Source organism: Electrophorus electricus, chromosome 7 (genome assembly GCF_041902795.1).
Source record: "Electrophorus electricus isolate QZ-2024a chromosome 7, ASM4190279v1, whole genome shotgun sequence".
NCBI classification, from domain to species: Eukaryota; Metazoa; Chordata; class Actinopteri; order Gymnotiformes; family Gymnotidae; genus Electrophorus; species Electrophorus electricus.
Window position 1 is genome coordinate 7338644 of NC_137503.1, and position 21274 is coordinate 7359917.

General features: G+C 38.0%; 4 protein-coding genes across 9 annotated transcripts; 1 reads left to right on the forward strand and 3 right to left on the reverse strand.

Annotated features, from left to right (window-relative positions):
- Positions 1-369: 369 nt before the first annotated feature.
- On the reverse strand, positions 370-5447 carry nit2 (nitrilase family, member 2). Its single transcript, XM_026998847.3, has 10 exons — positions 5313-5447; positions 4853-4971; positions 4603-4723; positions 4175-4263; positions 3792-3885; positions 3622-3696; positions 3082-3160; positions 2891-2989; positions 2728-2783; positions 370-726 (listed from the first exon to the last, which is right to left on the reverse strand). Exons 1-10 carry the CDS (start codon positions 5338-5340, stop codon positions 632-634), a joined length of 855 nt encoding a protein of 284 aa, XP_026854648.2. The 5' UTR covers positions 5341-5447; the 3' UTR covers positions 370-631.
- Positions 5448-5744: 297 nt separating this feature from the next.
- Positions 5745-9318, forward strand: gtpbp6 (GTP binding protein 6). 2 transcript variants are annotated; one of them, XM_026998843.3, is made up of 10 exons: positions 5745-6365; positions 6704-6841; positions 6935-7005; positions 7470-7600; positions 7777-7847; positions 7942-8100; positions 8183-8391; positions 8490-8638; positions 8719-8871; positions 8964-9318. In XM_026998843.3, the coding sequence occupies exons 1-10, from the start codon at positions 5915-5917 to the stop codon at positions 9088-9090; spliced, it is 1659 nt and encodes a 552-aa protein (XP_026854644.3). In that variant the 5' UTR covers positions 5745-5914; the 3' UTR covers positions 9091-9318. The 2 variants fall into 2 exon arrangements, with proteins under 2 accessions (XP_026854644.3, XP_081574303.1); XM_081718177.1 differs by lacking the exon at positions 8964-9318 and having other exon boundaries at positions 8490-8609; positions 8719-8857.
- Positions 9166-11942, reverse strand: plcxd1.2 (phospholipase C, X domain containing 1, tandem duplicate 2). Of its 2 annotated transcripts, XM_035524520.2 has the most exons (7): positions 11806-11910; positions 11515-11632; positions 11262-11398; positions 10837-10965; positions 10564-10719; positions 10228-10408; positions 9166-9891 (listed from the first exon to the last, which is right to left on the reverse strand). In XM_035524520.2, exons 2-7 carry the CDS (start codon positions 11612-11614, stop codon positions 9644-9646), a joined length of 951 nt encoding a protein of 316 aa, XP_035380413.1. In that variant the 5' UTR covers positions 11615-11632; positions 11806-11910; the 3' UTR covers positions 9166-9643. The 2 variants fall into 2 exon arrangements, with proteins under 2 accessions (XP_035380413.1, XP_035380414.1); XM_035524521.2 differs by lacking the exon at positions 11515-11632 and having other exon boundaries at positions 9169-9891; positions 11806-11942.
- On the reverse strand, positions 11812-19392 carry plcxd1.1 (phosphatidylinositol-specific phospholipase C, X domain containing 1, tandem duplicate 1). Of its 4 annotated transcripts, none has more exons than XM_026998852.3 (7): positions 18985-19392; positions 18600-18730; positions 17901-18043; positions 17268-17396; positions 16687-16842; positions 14596-14776; positions 11812-14499 (listed from the first exon to the last, which is right to left on the reverse strand). In XM_026998852.3, the coding sequence occupies exons 2-7, from the start codon at positions 18721-18723 to the stop codon at positions 14252-14254; spliced, it is 981 nt and encodes a 326-aa protein (XP_026854653.1). In that variant the 5' UTR covers positions 18724-18730; positions 18985-19392; the 3' UTR covers positions 11812-14251. The 4 variants fall into 4 exon arrangements, with proteins under 4 accessions (XP_026854653.1, XP_026854654.1, XP_081574305.1 ...); XM_026998853.3 differs by having other exon boundaries at positions 18600-18743; XM_081718179.1 differs by lacking the exon at positions 18600-18730.
- Between the last annotated feature and the right edge of the window lie 1882 nt (positions 19393-21274).

Sequence of the window (21274 nt, forward strand, 5' to 3'; positions counted from 1 at the left end):
GAAAATACTCTGTCACCATTGAACTGTATTCATTAATTCCAAAACAAAAAACCTCTAAGTAAAAGAATATATTTATCTGAGCAAAATGCTTTAAAGGACAGGATTATAACTAACGTACAGAAAAAAATGTATAAACAGTACATGAGTAAATATTAAATGTATTCAATGTTGTTATAACTGTACATGCATCATCTAAAATCTCATTTCCCAGTATTATAGTTCATAATATCAATAATACTCTGTCTTGCCACATTAGGCATAAAGAAATTAGGCTGTTTACTTTGAGTCACACTTAGACTGAGTGTTCAGTTACTAACATAAACTGACAACCAAGATATACCAGAGACACTGGTCATGAGGCACCTGCAGCATGATTTTAGTAATTTTTTAATAATTCAAACTTACATATACACTTATTTCAATGTGAAAGATAATCATATCTCAGCACTGTTCCAGATTTACCATTGATTGAAATTATGGTCTAATCAAACTCCAAGCACTTCACTCCCCTTACAGTCCATTGGCAGACTGTCCTAATCACTGTGCTGTATAGCAAAGTCCAGCAGACAGACTGTCTGCCCTTAGCAGTGACATCATTATGTAAGAGTCCAGATCTCTTCTGGCTTGCCCCTCATCCCTCGTGAACAATATTGACCATGTATAAATCATCACGCTTCTGCTTTGTGACTGGAATCTGCTGACGCACATCGGCTAAGTATTGCAGATCTGTAAGAGAATGCAAAAGAGCGAAAGGTTGCAAATTGATGTTAAACAAATGTATGCTATGTAGCATCATGTCATGAAATTAAATGCCCTGAAATAAATTATTATTAATGTGGCAGGTTAAGGATTAATTTTGCCTTGTAATCCCATTTAGTTCTGGCGCTTTAATTTACTGCCCAATTACCTTGTTAATCACAGGGCACTGCAGTCTATAAATAGCAATGGGGGAAAGCCATTTGTTAATTCACTCCGGGGAAGCTTCCCTGACTGTTATACCAAGAATGTTGTGTTCTGAGGCTTGTGCTAACTTTTGGCATTTCACTACCTTTTCACTGGCCGTGCCAGGCGTTACAGTTGTCAAGGCAGCTAGTTCCATGCTGACTACATTGTAGCAGGTATGTACTTGTTTAGAGCATGTACAACTCATACCCCTCTAATACAGTGCTGTTTTCGGTTTCCTTTGATTACAGTATGTCGAGTAGTTGCTGGCAGTGGCACCTCCAGTGGTCAGGCTCTCACTATGCTCTGTGTATGTATTTGTATGTATCTTATTACATATGCAATAGTGGTCCAATCTAACAGTTGTCAGCCACATTTAATTTGTAGGTGGTAATAGGCTGAGTCCTTTTTAGACTGCTGCTACAGTTAAGAAAAAGAGAGCTGTGGCTTCCTGCCTGCTAGCTGTGTTGTTGTTTTGCCTGGTTTTTATCCTGTCATGCTCTTTTTGTAGCCAGTCTTTCTTGTTCTGGTTCACTTAGGGCAACACAAACCCTGGAACAGGTGGGTTTTTATGCTCCCGATTAGAGCAACTGAGGTAATAAAAAAATATATTTGTAGGTCTAGGCATTGAATACGAAACCCTAAAGTAAAACCTAGGAATTGGAACACACTTGTGGGTCTCTGGCTGCAGAGCGGAGGCTTTGATGCAGGTGGTTTCAATGCCTCCATGCCTCCATGAAAGCCCTCCAAGCACACCCTCACTCTAGACTGTTCGCTTGAGAAATAACTTCATTAGTATTGGGAAATATTATTGTTTTTAAAAGAACTGAAAGCCTCGTTGACGGTTCTTTGGCTAAGCAAGGTTCATTATCTTATCACCAAGGACAGAGTGGAGCAGGAGAACAAGTTTTTCTTGTATGTGTTTTGTGTTGTGAGTTAAGATCGTCTATGTTTTTTTTTTAAAAAAAGGAAAATCTTCCAATGGGATATAATAGTGTCAAGCTTCAACTTGCATAACGATAGGTAATTTACTCATTATTGGATCTCAATTTGTATATACTGAATAATTTATGGTTTGGATATAATGGTGGAGATTTCAAACATTAGTATGTAAAAGAAGTGAGAGGGTTGTTCCGGGGGCTTCCTGATGAGTGGTTTGATTTCTATATGTATTTCTTTTGTTGTGCTTTCTGTTTATGGTTAGTTCTTTTAAGTGCTGAGTGCTTTAGGTGGGAAGGTTGCATTTCAGAGTGGTGGTGTGCCTTCCCTGTGTGCTGTGCTGTAGTGATCACTCACCTTGGAAGTGGCTGCGATTGACTTAGTTATTTTATTGTGTGCACAGGGTGTTGGTTACTGTAGTTTTAATGGAACCCTGGAAAGTCTGCCCCCCCCGGGTAAAACTCAGTCAGTGCCGGGTAAAACACGTGTCCTGTCCCTGATATGACTATTTTATTTGTTTTTTTATAGTTGGTTAAGCAATTTTAACATTTTGAAATAAAATTGTAATATTCTTTCACTTATTTTGTTGTGCTTTAAAATTAAATGTTGGGAACCCATGCGTCCCTGCCCCCTAGTATGATGAACCTGTGGCCATTTGATGTCTTTGGTCCTTTGGTGAAATTCCCAAGGAGGCAAGTCTGCTTTCTTAATGTGGTGTGGTGTTCTGCTGCAATTATTTTATTAAGTCACCATATTATTTAGTCAAGAGAAGACAAAATAAATGAATTAAATAAAATAATTTAAATTAGAGATTGGAAATAATTTGAATACACTAGTAAAACTCACCAATATCAGCATACACAATGGCTTCATCAGATCCTGCTTTTGTGATCACCTCACCCCTGCATGAGATGTAGAGAAAACAGCCATTATGGTTGCTTATTCCACACAGCTGAAGTTAATTATTACAATGTCTAAGCCCAGTTGGGAAAAAACCCAAAGCACTGACCAGGGGTTGATGACAGAGCTGTGACCCCAGGCCACATAACTGGCAGTCTCATCTCTCGCTGGTGATGCAGTGGCCACATACACCTGGTTATCCACTGCCCTAATGAAAGAAAACACAATAGCAAAGTGTGATACAAAGGTGTGGGAAAGAATAATGTAGACTTTGATTGTGTGCAAAGTGCAGGTACTGACCGAGCTCTCTGAAGCAGCTCCCAGTGAGCTGGCCCTGTGGTCATATTGAAGGCACCAGGATATATCAACAGCTGACAGCCTACACAGAGCAGGAGATAGGGAAAGTGTTGGAAATATTATCCAGCAAACAATTTTCTGTTTTCCCAGTGAGGTCTCTCTCTGTCTCACCCCAATCAAACAAGCCTTAAAACATATGCAAGAGTCTGCAACAGCCTTACAGTGTGAGTCTGGTTGACTCTTCAGTTACCACAAGTGCACTGTCTGACATTGAAATAGCTCTGCATACTAACACAAAGGAAACAAAGTCTAAACTCATTATTCTGTTTGGTGGTTAAACTTAGTCATCCCACCAGTTAAACCTGTTTGTAATTTTCTCAGATCATTTAACAAATTCACCAACCACCCCACCCCTGTTCGCTCCACACATGTCCACACATGCACAAAGGATTGTGAAGTATTTGGACTTCTACAAAAAAATCCTAGCAACTCACCAAACCGGACTACAGTCAACCACAACCACACACAAAAAACACAACTCACCTTTTTTAGCATAGATCTGTGCAAGCTCTGCAAAGCGCAGGTCATAGCAAATGCCTATGCCCACTTTACAGTAAGCTTTGAAAGAAAAACAAAGGACATTGTCAAAAGAATCCTGTAAGTCCTGTATACAGAAATGTAATAACGATGCCCCGGCTACACTGAACACTCACGAGTTTCAAACATGGATAAGCTGTTCCCTGGACTTAGTATCTCAGACTCCTGAAAGCGTATTTTCCCAGGGACATTAATGTCAAAGAGATGGATCTGTAGGGAGGAGGCAGAGACAACACATTATGGAATAATGAACAAAATACAATACCTTAATGACAGTGCTGCATTTACAAAAAAGGCCTCAGACACATCAGAATTATAATACACATATACAGAGATTCACACAAAATTAGATTTTTAAGGGAGTAAGTTAATTAGTCAACAAATTATGTAGATCCACTTGCAGTTGACATTCTCTGCACCAATATTCAACATAACATTTACATTTATAACAATATAACTTTGCACATTGTTTTTTCCTAATATGGTAACTCACACTAACCTTTCTGTGTTTGACCAGTAGCTTACCATCAGGACCAAAAACTGAACAGGTGTTAAATAATTTCCCCCCATCCTCCTCTGGAATAGAACCTGGAAAATACAGATACAAATACACATATTTTTGTTCATCATGGGATGTGGGCCAGTTGCGAAGTAGTGAGGGCTCTGATAGTGCTATGCACCTCTCTGCAGGTTTATTTAGTTTAGTCATATCTCGTCTGAGATTATTAGTGCACAAAAATTGTGCTACTGTCCTCGTGGTGTGCATGTCTGCTATTTACTTCCCCATATACCCCGATTTAGTTCCCTTCCTGCTCAATTTTTTTGGTAACGTGTGTGCTTCCTTGAGCACTCTTCTTCTGCACCAGTGTTACAAATGCTCTGGGAAAACATGCACTTATCTGTAATGTATTGAATATAAGTTCTTACCGCCTATTAGGTATATCTCAAACTCTTTGGCAGTCTCTGACAATGCCTGGGATGATTCTCCTGGGATTTTCTCAGCATACTCTGCAAAGAAACCTGTCCCATATGGGGAGTTGAAGCACTCCTAGAGAAAAACAGCGATACACTGGTCAATGTCGCTTCACTTCTAGTTTCACTGCTTAAAAATAAATTAAGGCCTAAAGTGTGATGGTCCAAGGTCAAGACAAGTACGGTTATGGGTTCAGTCACTCACTGGTAAAACCACAACTTTCGCCCCCTGGCCCGCTGCCTCCTGGACCAACCTCTGGGTCCGATTTAAGTTTTCAGCCTTTGATTTAGTTACGCGCAACTGCACCAGAGCCAGACGGAACTCTGTAATGTATTTTGTTCTGTCGTTAGACTCTTACAACTGCATAAACATTAAATTGTGTGCGTAATTGACAGAGAGAGAGAGAGAGAGAGAGAGAGAGAGAGAGAGAGAGAGAGAGAGAGAGAGAGAGAGAGAGAGAGAGAGAGAGAGAGATGCATTATAGGCAGCTAAACGTTCTCAATTATTATAGTTAACATTAGTTAGCGTTTTATCTAACCCATGTACACTGGGTTCCGATTATCGGATTGCAAAAGTGAAAGTGTCTCGAGTCAGCAGCAATGGAACGTCGACATATGCGTTCTATTTGTCCCATACCATAAAACACATACATTGTTTAACTCACTTGACATTGCCTTTAATATGCTGGACATTAATGTGTGTCTTTTAGAAATCGTCGCAGACTTGAACCAGCAAATAATCTATTTAGCTAGCTGTTTCAACAGTATAGGTGAAATGGGCACCAATCACAACATGATGAAGCTTTTAGGCATGGCCGTACACAAAACAAATTTTCAATATAAAAGCCCGGGGACGTTAAATCATCTTATACTGGGAGGATTTTTTTTTTTTTTTTGTCAAATTGAAATACAGGGCAGTGATTAGTATAGATAAATGCATTTTCTTTCATTAGTGTGTGTGTGTGTGTGTGTCTGTGTTTTTGTATGAGTGTTACGAGGCGAAATGACAAGCGACATTGGAAGTATATTTGCCCAATAGGTGGCGATGACGAATAATCAACGTTGCTGAACATACTTATTTTATTGAAGAGAAGAAGTGCAAGCATGCTTGGAAAGACGTTTCACAGCACATTTTATCGCATATAAGGTTCTTACAAAACGCGGTTATGTTAAACAATTGCTAGTTATACTTTCCGTCTCTTTACCGATTATGTTAAATGCGACTCGGGTTGGAATTTGATGCGACTTGTAACAACGAAAGGAAGCAATGAATACTACCAAATACAGCATTATTGGTAAACATCTGTTCGGGATGTGCAGTTTTGCTAGGAGACGTTCACTGTGGACAATGCAAAGCAGCTTCACAAATTTAGTTAAATATACATCATATAAAATGAAACACCTTAAATTAAACACACCGTTACCATATTCATGTCAGAGTTCGGAGATCGATGCATACGGAGGTTATGGATCACAGCACCTGTATTTGCCAAACAGGACCTTTTCACTGAGGTTTCCTAAATCCAACAGCAAAAATGCCTATCCTGGACGTGAAAGTATGGACAATCTAGAGAATGAAGAGGATTTTATAGATGATATAGAAGTGGAGGAGCTCTTCCAGCAGAAGATCCCCACAGATATTGGTGAATGGGATCACAGGGTCTTTATTGTTCATCCTGATGTCAAATGGGGACCGAAAAAGCAACATCTGACCACGGGTAGGAATCCCCATATTAATCCCAATAAAACAAGGGATTAACAAACAAATATTGTAGCCTGATGGAGTGATATCAATGATCATCTAGAATAATTCTGATGATGTAGATAGGATAGATTCTTTATGTAAACATGTCTAAGACTAAATTCAACACAGTGATCACATTCAAATTTCAAGTTCTCTCTTTGGTAATAACAAAGATCTGGAATTATGCTTAGACTTTTGATAGAACTATGATCTCCTTGAGAAACAATGTCTGTGCAGTTTGCACCAAGATATAGTACAGTCAGAGACTGGTTTGCATATTATGGAAAAATGTGTCTTTTTGTTGTGTTGAAGCTAATCTCCAAATGGCAGAGGCTGTTGGCCTGGTGAACACCTTAGAGAACTGGACAGTTGTTGACAAGATCATTCTTTCTACCAAAATACCAGAGAAGAAGAGAATTTTTGGCAAAGGAAATTTCCAGATCCTTACAGGTTTCAGTGTTCACTTCTTGTTTGGTCAAGTTGACTAGTTATTTAAGAAGTAAAATACAGAGCTTTCTCCCCTATTCTGATGAATTTATGTAGAGAAAATCAGAAGAACACCTGGTGTTACAGCTGTTTTTATGAACGTTGAGCGTCTTTCACCATTATCTGAGGTGTGTTGGCAGCTTACCACAGTACATACAAACTATCTTACATTCACATGCTAGTTCATTGTGTTGACTTAACAACTTATATAACTTGAATGATTGTTTTTAATTTCTCTTTATAGAAGTTTCAAAGCTGGGAAGTGTACATTTTTTTAAAATACTGGTTTATACAAAAATGATTTTAAACTATGGAGATCCACACGTGATCTAATTAATATTTATACTGTCATTTGTGCTTTCTGTTCAGGTTCATCTAACTTGAAATGAATATCTGCTAGATGGTGTAATCTGATTAATGATTCAATAAGTGATTACTCGTAATGATGGTTTCAGTTTTACAGATATGTCTTAAGCCCATTCCTCCTATAGTATTTTAGTTTTAATTTATCTGATATTATAATTCTGCACAAAGAATTGTACTGTATGAAATGTGCTATGAAGTGATGTTTCCTACTCTGATGTTGTTCAAGAGGGAGCTGCAAGATGCATGGGGCATGAAAGTTTTTGACAGATACTCATTGGTTTTACACATTTTCCGCCGCAATGCCAAAACAAAAGAGGCCAAACTGCAGATTTCCTTGGCCGAGATTCCATTGCTGAGGTAAATTACTAATGGTCATTCTCTTGTACTCCCTGAAGGCAGAATCATTACATTTGCATAATAATATAATTGTTATATTTATCAGTTATTACTATAGTAAGTAAATCTCATGAGTATTAAACTCACCACCATATAAAATTGCATTTTTGCATTCATCTTCTCTTTGGGCTCCAAAGGTCACGACTAAAGAATGAAGTAGTAAATTTAGACCAGCAAGGTGGAGGTTCAAGATATATTATGGGTTCAGGTAGGAACCAGTGCTTCAATGGAAGTCTGAACAATTCTGCCACATTCACCCTTGTTATTGGGGTAAGATTGGTTGCTTCTCATGGCCTCTGCAGGTGAAACCCTGTACGAGGTGCAGCAGAGGCTTCTAAAAGAGCGAGAGCTGAAAATTCGCACTGCTCTTGAGCGGCTGAGAAAGAAGAGACACCTGCTTCGCTCTCAGCGCAAGCACAAAGACTTTCCCATCGTCTCTGTCTTGGGTTACACTAACTGTGGTGAGATGCTGGTTTGATATTCAAGTGAAGTGCTGCTGGATCAGTGAACGCATCAACTTCACTGTTTTGTTTGTCTCCTTAGGCAAGACCACACTAATCAAAGCTCTGACAGGGGACTCTGGTCTCCAGCCTAAAGATCAACTCTTTGCTACTCTGGATATCACTGTACATGCAGGGCAGCTGCCCAGTCACATGACTGTACTCTATGTGGATACAATTGGCTTCCTCTCCCAACTGCCTCACCAGCTCATAGACTCCTTTTCAGCAACACTAGAGGATGTGGCACACTCTGTACGTACCTACAGCGCCTTTCAGTGAATAAGACCAAATGAAATCAAATAAAAGATTGAGATGCATCTCTCTAACTGATATCCTCTTTTCTTTGTCAGGACCTCATTGTTCATGTGAGGGACATTAATCACCCAGAGACCATAAACCAAAAGGTCAATGTGTTGAACATTCTAAAGAACCTTCAGATATCAGAAAGACTCATGAACTCCATAATAGAGGTGCACAATAAGATTGACCTTGTTAAAGGGTAAGACCCTACCAATATGACCAGGTCATAAGGGGATGAGTGTTTGAAGATAAGGATTTAATGTTTATATGGTTTATCAGCTATGAGCCAAGCGAGCCAGGGGCTGTGCCTATATCAGCCCTGCAGGAGATGGGCTTGGACAAGTTAAAACACAGAGTTGAAGAAGCTGTTATCAATTCAACTGGGAAGCTAAGCATGATTCTCAAGGTGCAGCTCAACAGCCCTCAGTTAGGGTGAGTGACATGTGAATGAATGGAGCAGTTAATGTTGTCTGACTAGTTTGTACATATACACCTAAAAAATGTTTGCGTGTCTTTGTGTGCAGTTGGCTGTATAAGGAAGCCTCTGTCCAGGAGGTACATGATGCTGAAGATGATTGTACTGCCAGTGTCAAGGTGATCATCAGTGCTGCTGCATATGGTCGCTACAGGAAGCTTTTTCAGGTCACTTAGCAACAGACGGTCTGCCTCTGAGCCAAAATGACTGTGTCTATTTTTGAAGACGATTACGCCCATGGTAAATAGCAAGGTACATATTTATTTATAAACTAACCTATTAAAGCTTTCAGTGTAAAAATATTGTGAAAACAAGTATACAAAAAGAGTGTATGAACAAATTGAAGCAATAAAGTGACCAGATTCCAGTGATTATATGAGAATAAAGTGACTTTGAAAATCTCATCCTATATGTCTCCAACAAAATAATGCTCAGGTATTTTACAAGTACAGCAGGAATCTTCTTGACAATTTAAAGCAAATGTTTAAAAGCTATATATGAAACTTCCTTTTTCATGGTTCCATAGCTGTTTCACAGCAAGAAAATGTAAAAATTAGTTTCATCTAGGAGGTTTCAAGTCCAATCTTACAGAATGACTCATGTCAAGTGATTTTTTTTTTTTCTTAATAAAAGAGAAATTACAGTGACAGTTTAATATCCACCTGGACAACAAACTTGATTCCCCTATGACTTAAATGAAACCCAGATAAAATCTTCAAACAACTGCCATTAGTGACCTTTTTGTTGGAGCAGTTGTTTGTTAAGACTAATTACAAGTGAGCAAAATGGGACAAGCCCCACAAAGTCTCCTGCAATGATGTTGATATTCATGGGGTCAGCTCCAGGTTTCTGATCCTCCAGCCATCTCTTCACACACGTCCAGTTTTCCAGAGTCATGGACTTCAGGGACAGGTGCGGGTGGGATGTCATAAAACATCGGTCTGCTGTTAAGTTCAGGCCTGCTACAAAGAAGCCATCTGTACAGACAGTACAAAAAGCAGACACTCAAAAAACAAGAAATGGTTATTGTTAAAGATGTTCTAACTTATGTTTTCCAGCATCACCTTTTAAATAGAAATGACATTGAGCAGGGCTCACAAAATAAATTTAGTTACTGTGCCAGAAAATGGTAGCATATATGCTCTCTATAACAAAATCTGTAATCTCTATAACAGCATCTTTAAGATACAAATCCAAAGAAGACATCAAAATGTACATTTGAAAAAAAGTAGATACTAATTTTAGGAGTTTTTATATAAAGAGTGCCAATTGTTCACATAATTGGACTAATTCAAGTATTATTTCTCCCGCACCTGGACGACCAGCTTCTTTCTTCCAGTTGAGATACTGGAGGAGTTGGTCAGCATTAGCTTCGTTTGCCCACCAGTAAGGGATTTCATGCCATAGCTCTTCATGGGCTTCAGCAGCCTGGTCTTCATAGGACAGTACCACCTGATAGCCTGAAAACCACAGGCCACGCAAGGTCATATCAGCCTAAGTGGACAAAAAACACAAAAGTGATCAATGAAAGGAAACTATAAATGTAAACTTAATTTGCCTTATTGACAATTACATATACTCAAGCTAAATTTGAAGTTATATTTACTGAATACATAAAAAACAGTTATGCTTTCTAATCTGGAACTTACATTGTGAGGGCACAATTTAGAGCCAAAGGTTTTTTTTAGTGAATAAATAAATTCCTCGTGAAGTATTTTGCTCAAGCCCTCAAAGTGACTACAGGCCAGGATGACAATCTCCTTTGGGTGTGCTGTGAGCCAAGTAGCAACCATTTGCAGAGTTTCCTGCAAAATATTGTGGAAAGATGGCCAGACCTGATCTCCCATCATTTTGCAGTAATTAAGATATGCATTCGACTGCCAAAGAACAGACAAAAGTGGGCCAACAGTATACAGACTTACCACAACAGTGAGCTGGGTGTAGATAACATGAGTGAAGTAAAGGTCATTTGAAGTGTCACCTTGTTTGTGAGCAATTCTAAGGTCGAAGTATCGAACACCTGATTGCAGCTGATCCAAAATGCTTTTTATCTGTTAGAATAAAAAAGGAAGAAAAAAAACAGGAAATAAATATATGATGAAGGCATTTAAAAGATACCTACAAGTATGCCTGAATTCATCCATATGACGCACTCAATTAGCAATTTATTATGATTTGGAGGAAGCTGAAATAATGATTTAGTGGCTGCTTCTGATAGCCTCTAAAGAGACATCTGAAAAAGGAACCAATAAATCTACCTTTCTCTTTAAAAAAAAACCGTTGAAAACATGTTCTGGCATGATATAACTGAATTCAGTTACTTTTTGAATTTGGCGTATATACTTGCCTGAGTAGTGGCCCATTTGTAAATGACTGGACGAGTAAAACAGTAAAAAGCTCTATCCACAAGCCTAAAAGTATCCGATTCTGATCGGACCAGTGGAGAAGCGATATCTAGGCAATAGCTCATCGCATCGTGACTACCTGCGTGAAAGCATGCCAAATGTTTGTTAGGTAAATAAACATTGTTAAAACGTCAATGACAAAGGGTAACTGGGCTCAACGATTAGAAGATTAAAAATGGCAACAGAACACTGCACCCGGTATAGCTAAGTTGGTTAATGGAATGTCCCATAGTTGTTCAGGCAAAGTGGACATCCAGTCGTTGTTGCTATTGCCGTTCTCTAAAATTGGCTCCATTTATCAGTATCAGTCTTTCTGATAGGAGATATAAGTAGGGTTCAAAACGTTTGTAAAGGACTTAACACAAAAGAGTTAAACGTAAAGGTATGACACATCTGAAATGCTAATGAAAAGAAATAAATTGCTGGACGACCCCTGAGCAGTTACTAAACTTAAACACTAGACTTCTGAGCATCTGATTAACTCACGATTCATTATCCAGCAAGTAGCCGTGTTATTAGCTTATGCAGCCACTGCAAAGATCTTTAAAATACTGCTTTAAAAGGATCCAAGCGTATTGCTTACTGACTGTGCGACGAGGTACGTAGAGGAAGACTTTATTTCCTGGTTCGCTAGTTACGTATTCTTGAAAACATCTCACTTCAAGCAGATTTTTAACAATGGTAGTTTGTGAAATGTAATGTAGTTTAGATTTTTTTTTAATCGGAAACATTTGCAAAGTCTTTATTGGCCTAACTTTAAACAGTGATTTTTGGACACTTTTAAAATCACACATTGATGGTAGTCCCGTTGATGGCATTGGGCACCTTTCCTTCTTGCTTTACCATTCTCAGCTCTTTGTTTGATGTTGGGAGAGATATTACTCTCCTGGCACCAGTGCGTTGGAGAACTGATCTCCTCTCTATAGGCTGTCTCATCTTCATCTGAGCTCAGACCTTCTACCATCATGCCATCAGCAACTTTAATGAAGACGTGGGAGCTGTAGATGGTTGTACAGTATTGGGTGTACAAGACATACAGGAGAAGACTGAACACACAGCCCTCGACTGATCCTGTAGCATTAAGTGATGACTAACACCCATGACTAACATCACCATAGGAGCGTGGTGGTGCGTTTTATATTGCCTATGTACAGTTATATAAAAAGAAAATAAATTAATTGAATGTTAAGAGTGTTAGCAAGAACTGAGTCCTTCACATACACAGAGATAGGCTGTACTGATTTACCCAGTAAATAAGCTGACTTGATAAAAAATATTGTTAAATATATGAATAAATGACACTTGCTGCTAAATTTCCATTTCACACAGTTACTTCTGCATTAAATCACTTGATTACTTTCTAGTTAAACCAAATTTTTGTTGCTCCACTCAAGGGGGGGTACTGTGTTTCCAGGTCGCACTAGCTAGGGCTTACAAATTTGATCCACTAAGTCCTCACTTAATTTAATCTATTCACTTTTTGGATGTAGTACAATTTGACATGGAGAATATGAGGAACATTTAAAAATATTTATTTCCATACCATTGAATTTTACACATGTTCAGGTTCCCTTTTTCAGGCATTCAGCAGTGTACAAAGTGTATAATAGCTAATAGCTATAGTATTGTATGGTGTAATTATTCATTCAAATGCTTGTTGTTTTCCAAAAGGGCTATTGTAGTGCATGACTTTGATGACTGAAGGGCATGCATTGTCTGTTGTGAAGAGAACATTTGTGGGGCAAACACTAAAGAAATACTATTCATGCTTTGGATTGTAAGATAACATTCACAGATAGGCTATATTGTTATTGTGTCCTCAGCATGTTAGTCCATATATTGGGATCTAGATTTTATTATAATTATTAAATTACATTATGTTGATTTGTAAATGAATGTGTGGAGGCATCCTGTGAAGACCACCTTCAGCCTCATACATATTTGAAATTGTGACGCTGTTATCAGTTTGGTGTTCTGTTTGAAGTACATTCTGTATGATGTATTATGCTCTCAACTTTTTCTCTATAAATTTATACCATATTAATAATACACAATAGACATCAGTTCCTCAAAAGCGGTAAATTGGCAATCACTGCCAATTTCATGGCTGACAGCATAATTTGTCCCTCACATATATCTTTGTTGCCTTGATTACTATACAAAAATGGCATTTTCATAGCTCAGATTCCCATAAGACGTCATTTGGCAATCTGACCATGTAACATTCCATATACCCTATAAATGAAAAATTCTACCTTACAATCATTTTACATACCTTTTTTTTTTTGCATATTTATTTTCTTCAGTTGCCTCTTATTGACATGATCAGTGAGTATTTTAAGGTTATGTCCTACATGAAATTGTGCTTACCCAGTGTATTTTGAATATTCTACAAAATACATTTCAATACCTAAAATGACATCATTATACAGGCTTGTTTTACCCAGTAATTGTGTTGCATTTGGGCCAGATTTCAATTGCATTCACATATGCCTTCCTGGGCAGAGCAGTGTTGTATTTGTTTCAGGAAATGGAACGTTAAGTAGCTATCTGCCTCCTAACAGAGAGCATGCTTATATCCTGCTTTGGAATGGCAACTGCCAATAGGGTCAGTGTGTGTCTTTTATGATGCTTTTAGGACTGACTCCCATCATTTCAAGTAAAAAAAAAATCCTTACATGCCAATATAAATCTCTAATAAATATTGCAAGTACAAGAGGTAAAATATTGGAATGAGGACAGTTCATCAACAATATGATTAATTAGTGGTGTCTTAAAAATTCTATATATTTTCCTACTCTGAACCTGAAAACTATTCATTATGACTACTAAAAAGTTTAAAACATCTAAAGGTTTTTTCAGAAAACGAGCACATTTTATGGGAGACACATCGAAGGTGGAGCCAACCAAAACATACATTGCTTTACCATCATCATCGTGTGCTCCTACCAAGCAAGTTTTCATTTAGTGCTATGACAGTTGGTATGAACTGGCTCTCTGACACAAAGTCCCCTGCTATGATGTTGAGGGAGCCAGTGTTGGGGCCAGGCTTCTGCTTTCTAACCCAGTCAAGCAGTGTTGGGTATGTGGACATCACCATGTCCTTCAGTGACTCTGTGGGATGGGAACATATGTACTTCAGGTCTTCAGTGAGATTGATGCCAGTCACAAAGAACCCTCCTGTGAAACAACATGCATGTTAGTAACCACATTTGTCTGTGTATCCTTCAGAATTAGATGTTTATATTAACATTTATAAGTAGTGTTTAGAATTACCTGGGCGGCCAAGTTGTTTTCTGTGTTCAAACTCCTCAATAAGTTCTTCTGCTTTGCATTTGTTCGCCCACCAGTAAGGTATATGAAACCACAGCTCTCTATGGCAATTGGCCACATTGTGCTCGTATGAGACAATCACTTGGTAACCTAAACTCCACAAATTCCTCAGTGTGACAAGTTCCTGATGGAAAATAAACTAAAATTATGAAGCGACCCTTATCATACAGTGGAGGCCAATGCAGAGAAGTACCATAACAATTAACACAGAGTGTGCAAAACATTAGGAGTCTACATATGGACCTAATAGGCCATGTTACAAACAGTTGTGAGTGGTAATACACCTATTTTGGGACCGTGGTTGAAGTTAGGAGGTCACAAAGTACTGGATATACAAATTATATATATATATATATATATATATATATATATATATATATATATATATATATATATATATATAATGTATGTGTGTGTGTGTGTGTGTGTGTGTGTGTGTGTGTGTGTGTGTGAATACTTTAAAATACCAACAGAACATTTTGTCTTATATTAAAGTGTTATATTTCATCAAATTATCAATTAAAAAACATTTCAAAAAATGACTTCTGTACCAGACGAGAGTGGTCAGGACGTTGGTGAGGTCCATAAGTCCCTATTTCCTTGACTGAAACCCCTCCTAGCATCCTTGCAGCCCTCTCCTCAAGTAAATATGTATATAATAGTGCAAGGAGGGAGAATCAGCAATATAACTGATGAGGATTCTGGTGCAAAGTATTCTAAGGTTAAGGCATCTTGTTCACAGGTGTTAATGGAATGTTATGTTTCTATATATTCTATCAGGATGAAAATTAAACTATAGGGTTAGACCCAAACTCTAAGTGGATGGGGAAAATTGCACAGTTTCTCTGCAATATAATTTAGCCAAGCATTGACCACCTTGGAGTTCTGCAGAAGTTAATATCAGTTTAGCGTTATCTAATGCCTGCTTTGATACCTTTAGAATTCATTCCTGCTTTTACAAAATGCAATGTTAGTGTCACTGAAATGCCCTGATTTGGGTAAGGCAGTATAATCTATAAAATTATAACATGTAGAATAACATGTTACTCCAAGTCACTCAATACCATTGATCCATGTGTACAAGCATTATAGTAGACATTTCAGTTTGACAGTGAAGCTATTCATACGTGCTTAGAAGAGGCATCCCAAATATGCAAATTATACTGTACATCTGACTTAGATATTTGTTCACTAGCTAAATTCAAATTCAGATTCAAAAAGGGTGATGAAGTGAGAACGAGGAGTGTGAGGAGGGGCATCAGCCGTCTGACTGTTGAGAGTAAAGCTTACATAAGCCTTCTGTGACATAAGGACCACCAATTTAACATCAGAAGCAGAGAAATTCCAGCTAAAAAAATTAAACATTTACTTTGGATTATTATTCATAGAATGAAAAAATGAAGATTAGCCTAATTAAAAATAAAACATAGATTTATGTTCCGTGGGTTTTAAGAAGGAACCTTTGCAAGCTTACTCCCACAGAGTTTTCACTTACAGAGAGTGAGAGTTATTATAAACACCTCTCTTCTCTGTGACCAGTGCCTTATGAAATGATAGCAACCCAGCAGAGCTACAGCTGCTAGGCCTTTGTATAATACTTATGTATGTGTACAAGTATGTTTATTTATTTATATAAGGACAGCACTTTACTTATATTACAAACGAAAATTGCATTTTTAACACATTACACTGGATTAGCTTTAACACATATTGTACTTCAGTACATACATTTAAAATGCACCTATTTATGAAGCAACAAACAATGATTAAATAAATAAGCAAGCAATCAAGTAAGCAGTATATTCAACCATTGTCTCGGCAGTGGTCAGAGAAAGTTCATCACAGAGATCACCTGAACCTGAAGTGACTTAAAAGAGTACAAACTGTGCTAGAGTAAGCCAACCTCTGATTACAACTGTCATCCCAAAACAGGTGCATTTCAATTCCCAAACTTGCTGTACATAGGCTTCTGTAAGGTCTTACACTGTGTGTAATTATTTCCATAAGATGCATATATACAATGGAAAGGTATACCATTTTTGGACACAGCCTTGAGTTGAACACACTCTTTATGGTGGAGATGAGCAGCGCATGGAGGTCCTGACTGAGACCAAGGAAATGGCTGAAGGACAGGACGACTATCTCTTTAGGATGGACATCCAGCCATGCTGTGATTTCCTTCAGTACTGTCTGTCACAGCATGAGAATGTGGTTACTGAATTCTTTATTCCTACTGGCATTTTTCATAATGACTTAGCCACAATACAGAACACAATACTTTGACATCTATAAAATTGTATCAAAGAAGAACACTGGCTAAGATGCCCAGTGATAATATGCAGTGGTAGCTTAGTAGTTAAGGTACATGACTAGTAATCAGAAGGTTGCCAGTCCAAGCCCCATGACTACCAAGCTCCCACTGATGGGCCCCTGAGCAAGGCCCTTAACCCTCAATTGCTCAAATTGTATTCACTCATAATTGTAAGTTGCTTTGGATAAAAGTGTTGGGTAAATGTGGCATCTTTTCAAATAATACACTATAGCTTTACAACTTTGTATATAGATGCTTTTACTGATTGCTATTCCACTCACCAGCCAAATGGTTAATGACTTACCTCTACGGTAATAGTGGTATAAACCCCATGGTAGAAGTAGAGGTCGGAGGAGCTGTCATTTGGCCGATGCGCTATCCTCAGATCACAGTATCTCACACCACAGTCTAACTGCTCCCTCACACTGGACTCCTACAGTAAGTAATGTAAACCACACCTATCAAGAATGCAAGCACTGTGAAAGTGCTATACAACTAATAGCTATCTGAAAAAAGGAAGGAAAAAATTTTCAGAGAGTATAATAACACAATGGCATTTTCACTAATGCATTTGGCCACATTTTACCATAACCACAATTCAATTTCATCAAGCTGGCTTTGAGGCGAAGGAGAACTGAAAAAGCTACTACATGCTTGGGTGGTTTCTGCAGAGGAGCAGAGAGCAGCTTTTCCTTTATGGGTTGAGTGGCTTAAGTGAAAAGCGCAAGCTCTTACTGTGAATATGCTGATGCAGACAATTAAATGTGTTTACCTTTAAGTGCAATAGATATAATAGTCAACATAAAAGCATACACATACAAATAAAATCACACACACTATGTGCTCACACTATGACCCTGATCATAAGATAACATAAATGTAAACTTTTCACAAACAGCAAATACCTTCTTGTAAAAATCATTAAATGTCACGTTACCTGTGTTATTGCCCATTTGTACACAAATGGCCTTATGAGAGGCTTCATGTACTTGTCTAGTTTCTTTAGCATATCAGGCTGTGTGAGGTCAACGGGGGAATGGTCATTTTTATCCAAACAGTAAGTTATAGCATTGTGACTTCCTGCAAAAACCAAGAAGCTCCTGTCACAGATGGCCATCAACATACACACCTCACAGTATAAAATATTAAAAAAAAGATAAACACAGATGCATAGCCATTACCTGCACTTGGTATCTGAATGTGATACTAAACAACCTTTTATAGGTTTTTTGGGAAATGTCACTTTGGTTTCACAACAATGCACTGACAAAATGCATCAATGATACCCCGACATAAAAGAACATGCAATGAAAATCAAACATGCATAACATCAAGTTTAGCACAAAGCTTTTCCAGTATTTTAGGATACTTAACTTCCATATTTCAGAAATGCAGTTTAAAATCAACCTGATGGCAAGGAAATGCTGAGGTGCACATATGCACACAGCCTGACACCACCGGGGCCTCATGCCATTCAGTAAGTCATTCTCCAAGACTTCAGCACATAGCTACAGCAGAGCTAATGCCAAAATAGGCAGTGTTGCTATGTCCAGCATTCTTAAATTGTCCAGTGTTACATAATCACTAGAATACAAAAACACTTGACTATTAAAACCACTAGTTTGGAGGGGGCTACCTGGTATAGATAAATTAGATAAAGGGATGTCCCACAGCGCATCTGGTAGGTGGGCCATCCAGTTATCCATGGGCAGATCTTTCAGTGACATCTGGGTGACCTCGGACAAAGTCACAGATGACATCTTGAACCTGTCAAAATTAACTAATTAATTGATGGATGATCAGTTAGGCTTCATGTGTATCCTTATGGCGTGCCAAAATCAAGTTTTAAGACAGCAGGATTGGCCTACTGTTATTTTAATCGAGTTGCATGGAAAAACCTGGAACTGTTTAACTTCCTTTTATACTGTTCATAACAAAACTGTACCCTAACTGCAATACCAGAACGCAGAAGACTTTAAGAATACAGACGGAACGCGGCAGGCAAAAAAAAAAACACTTACTAAGTATATCGTGGGTGTGCCTGCCAGGTCAGTCCAAGTTCATTTTGAGCAAAATCAGATGGTGAACGGTACCCACAGAAATATCATTGTTCCCTGTATACCATGGCTGTTAGGTATAAGTATGGTGAGCTCAACCAGCCATTGGCAGTATCAGGTTGGCAGGCTATCCAATACAAATTATCCGGTGCAGAAATGAAAGCTGTAGAAATAGGATAGTCCGGAAGAAACTGCTTCTTCACCGTAAAGAGAAACATCGCCTTATTTTTCCCGTTTAATAGAATGCATCGTATGATAAGAGACAAAAATGAACCCCTCACTCCATTATCCTTTATACAGTGTAACCGAAATGGACAGAAAGCTGAGGAAAACGTCCCAGTCTTGTAAGATACCTTGTGGTGAAGGCGGGGTTTGTAGCCGGCACACGCTATAAACGTTTAAAGAGGCAATAGCTGCTTCTATGCGCACTGTGGCAGTAGCTTACCACCTCTTCCCGGACTAAGCGCTCTATGAATGTGCGGTATGAAATAGCTTTCCCTGCACAGGTTTGTGTTTATTGTATTTTTTTTCCAGTAAGGTTGTTTGTTGTGTGTATTTCACCGTGTCCTTTTGACAAGACTGTCAGACTGAGCAGCGAAGCGCCGACTTCAGTAGGGCAGGAAGCGCCCTGCTTTGCGATGACACTGTGGTTTTCCAAAATCCCCCACAGCCCTTCGCTCAGCAACTATCCCGCCTGATCAATGTGACGGATTTCTAATTGAAATGTACCTGCATCCAGGTTTAAAAATGTTATGGCTTTAATCAACCCGAACTGTAAAACTGGACTTCGTTGTAAGGTTGTTTTCATAATACTAAAGCTAACACACACACATATATATATATATATATATATATATATATATATATATATATATATATATATATATATATATATATATATATATATATATATATATATATATATATATAGTTGTTGTTTTTTTCAAAACCCCCCCACAAAAAAACAAAACAAAAAAAAACAAAACAAAACAGTATTTCAAGAAACAGTATTTCCAAAGCGTTCCTATAGAAAATAGCAACGTAAGCCATTTTTATACCGTGGCGCTAATCTTTGCAATACCTTAATAAAATTCCTTAAGGCCAGCATGGTACAAAACTGGTTCGTTGTCTTGCTTTACTTCACAGACTCTTTTCAGAGGTCATCTGCATGAAAAAGAAGAATACCAACCAAATCTGTACTTCATAGCATGACAGGGCCTTTACACAGTATATACAGGTTGAATATATTCATAATCGTGGGCTATATGACACAAAGTGTAGTCGGCTTTAAATGCATTTTCATATAGTTCACAAATACACCTCTCATTAGGGTTTTCTGTACAAGAATGTTCTGGAGTCTCCTCTATATTACTCTATTATCAGAAGTGGATGCAGTAATGGCTCCACATTATACAGAACGAAAAGGCCGTTTGTGCAGTAGATCTACTTGTACAACATACATTGTAATCGTTTAATAACTATTTGTGTGCATGGCATCTCCACTCAAGTGTAACCTGCACAGTCAGCAGAAGTATCTTAGAAAAATGTTGAAAATATGTTCATTACAGTGAACAGACATTAAGAGCAAGACTATCTTTTTATCTGAATGAAAATAAAAAGCTGCATCAAATTTTTACATCAGACCAAGGCACAATAAATGAAATACATCTCCTTAAAACAACCTACAGTTGTGACCAAAAGTTTTGAGACTGACAAATTTTGGTTTTCAGTTTACTGCCTGTTTTTTTTTGTTTGTTTGTTTTTTTAGATCCTTTTTTCAGCTGTTTATATGGTATAGTGAAGTACAATTATATGTTTGTTTGTTTGTTTGTTTTTTTACTGACAAATACATCCAGTTTAAGCAAATACTTAATATTTACAGTGTTGACCCTTCTTTTTTAAGACTTCTGCACTTCACCTTGGCATGTTGGATATCAGCTTCTGGGTAAAATCAGGACTGATGACAACCCATTCTTGCTTAATCTGTTCTTGGAGTTGATCACAGTTTCTGTGTTTTTGTTTGTCCACAGGTTCTCAATGGGATAGAGATCTGGTGAGTTTCCTGGCCATGGACACAAAATTTAAATGTGTTTTCCCCAAGCCACTTGGTTACCACTTTTGCCTTGTGACATGGTGCTCAGTTATGCTGGAAAAAGCACTGTTCATTACCAAATTGCTCCTGGATCGTTAGGAGAAGTTGCTCTTGGAAGATGTTTTGATACCATTCCTTATTTATTGCAATGTTCTTAGGCAA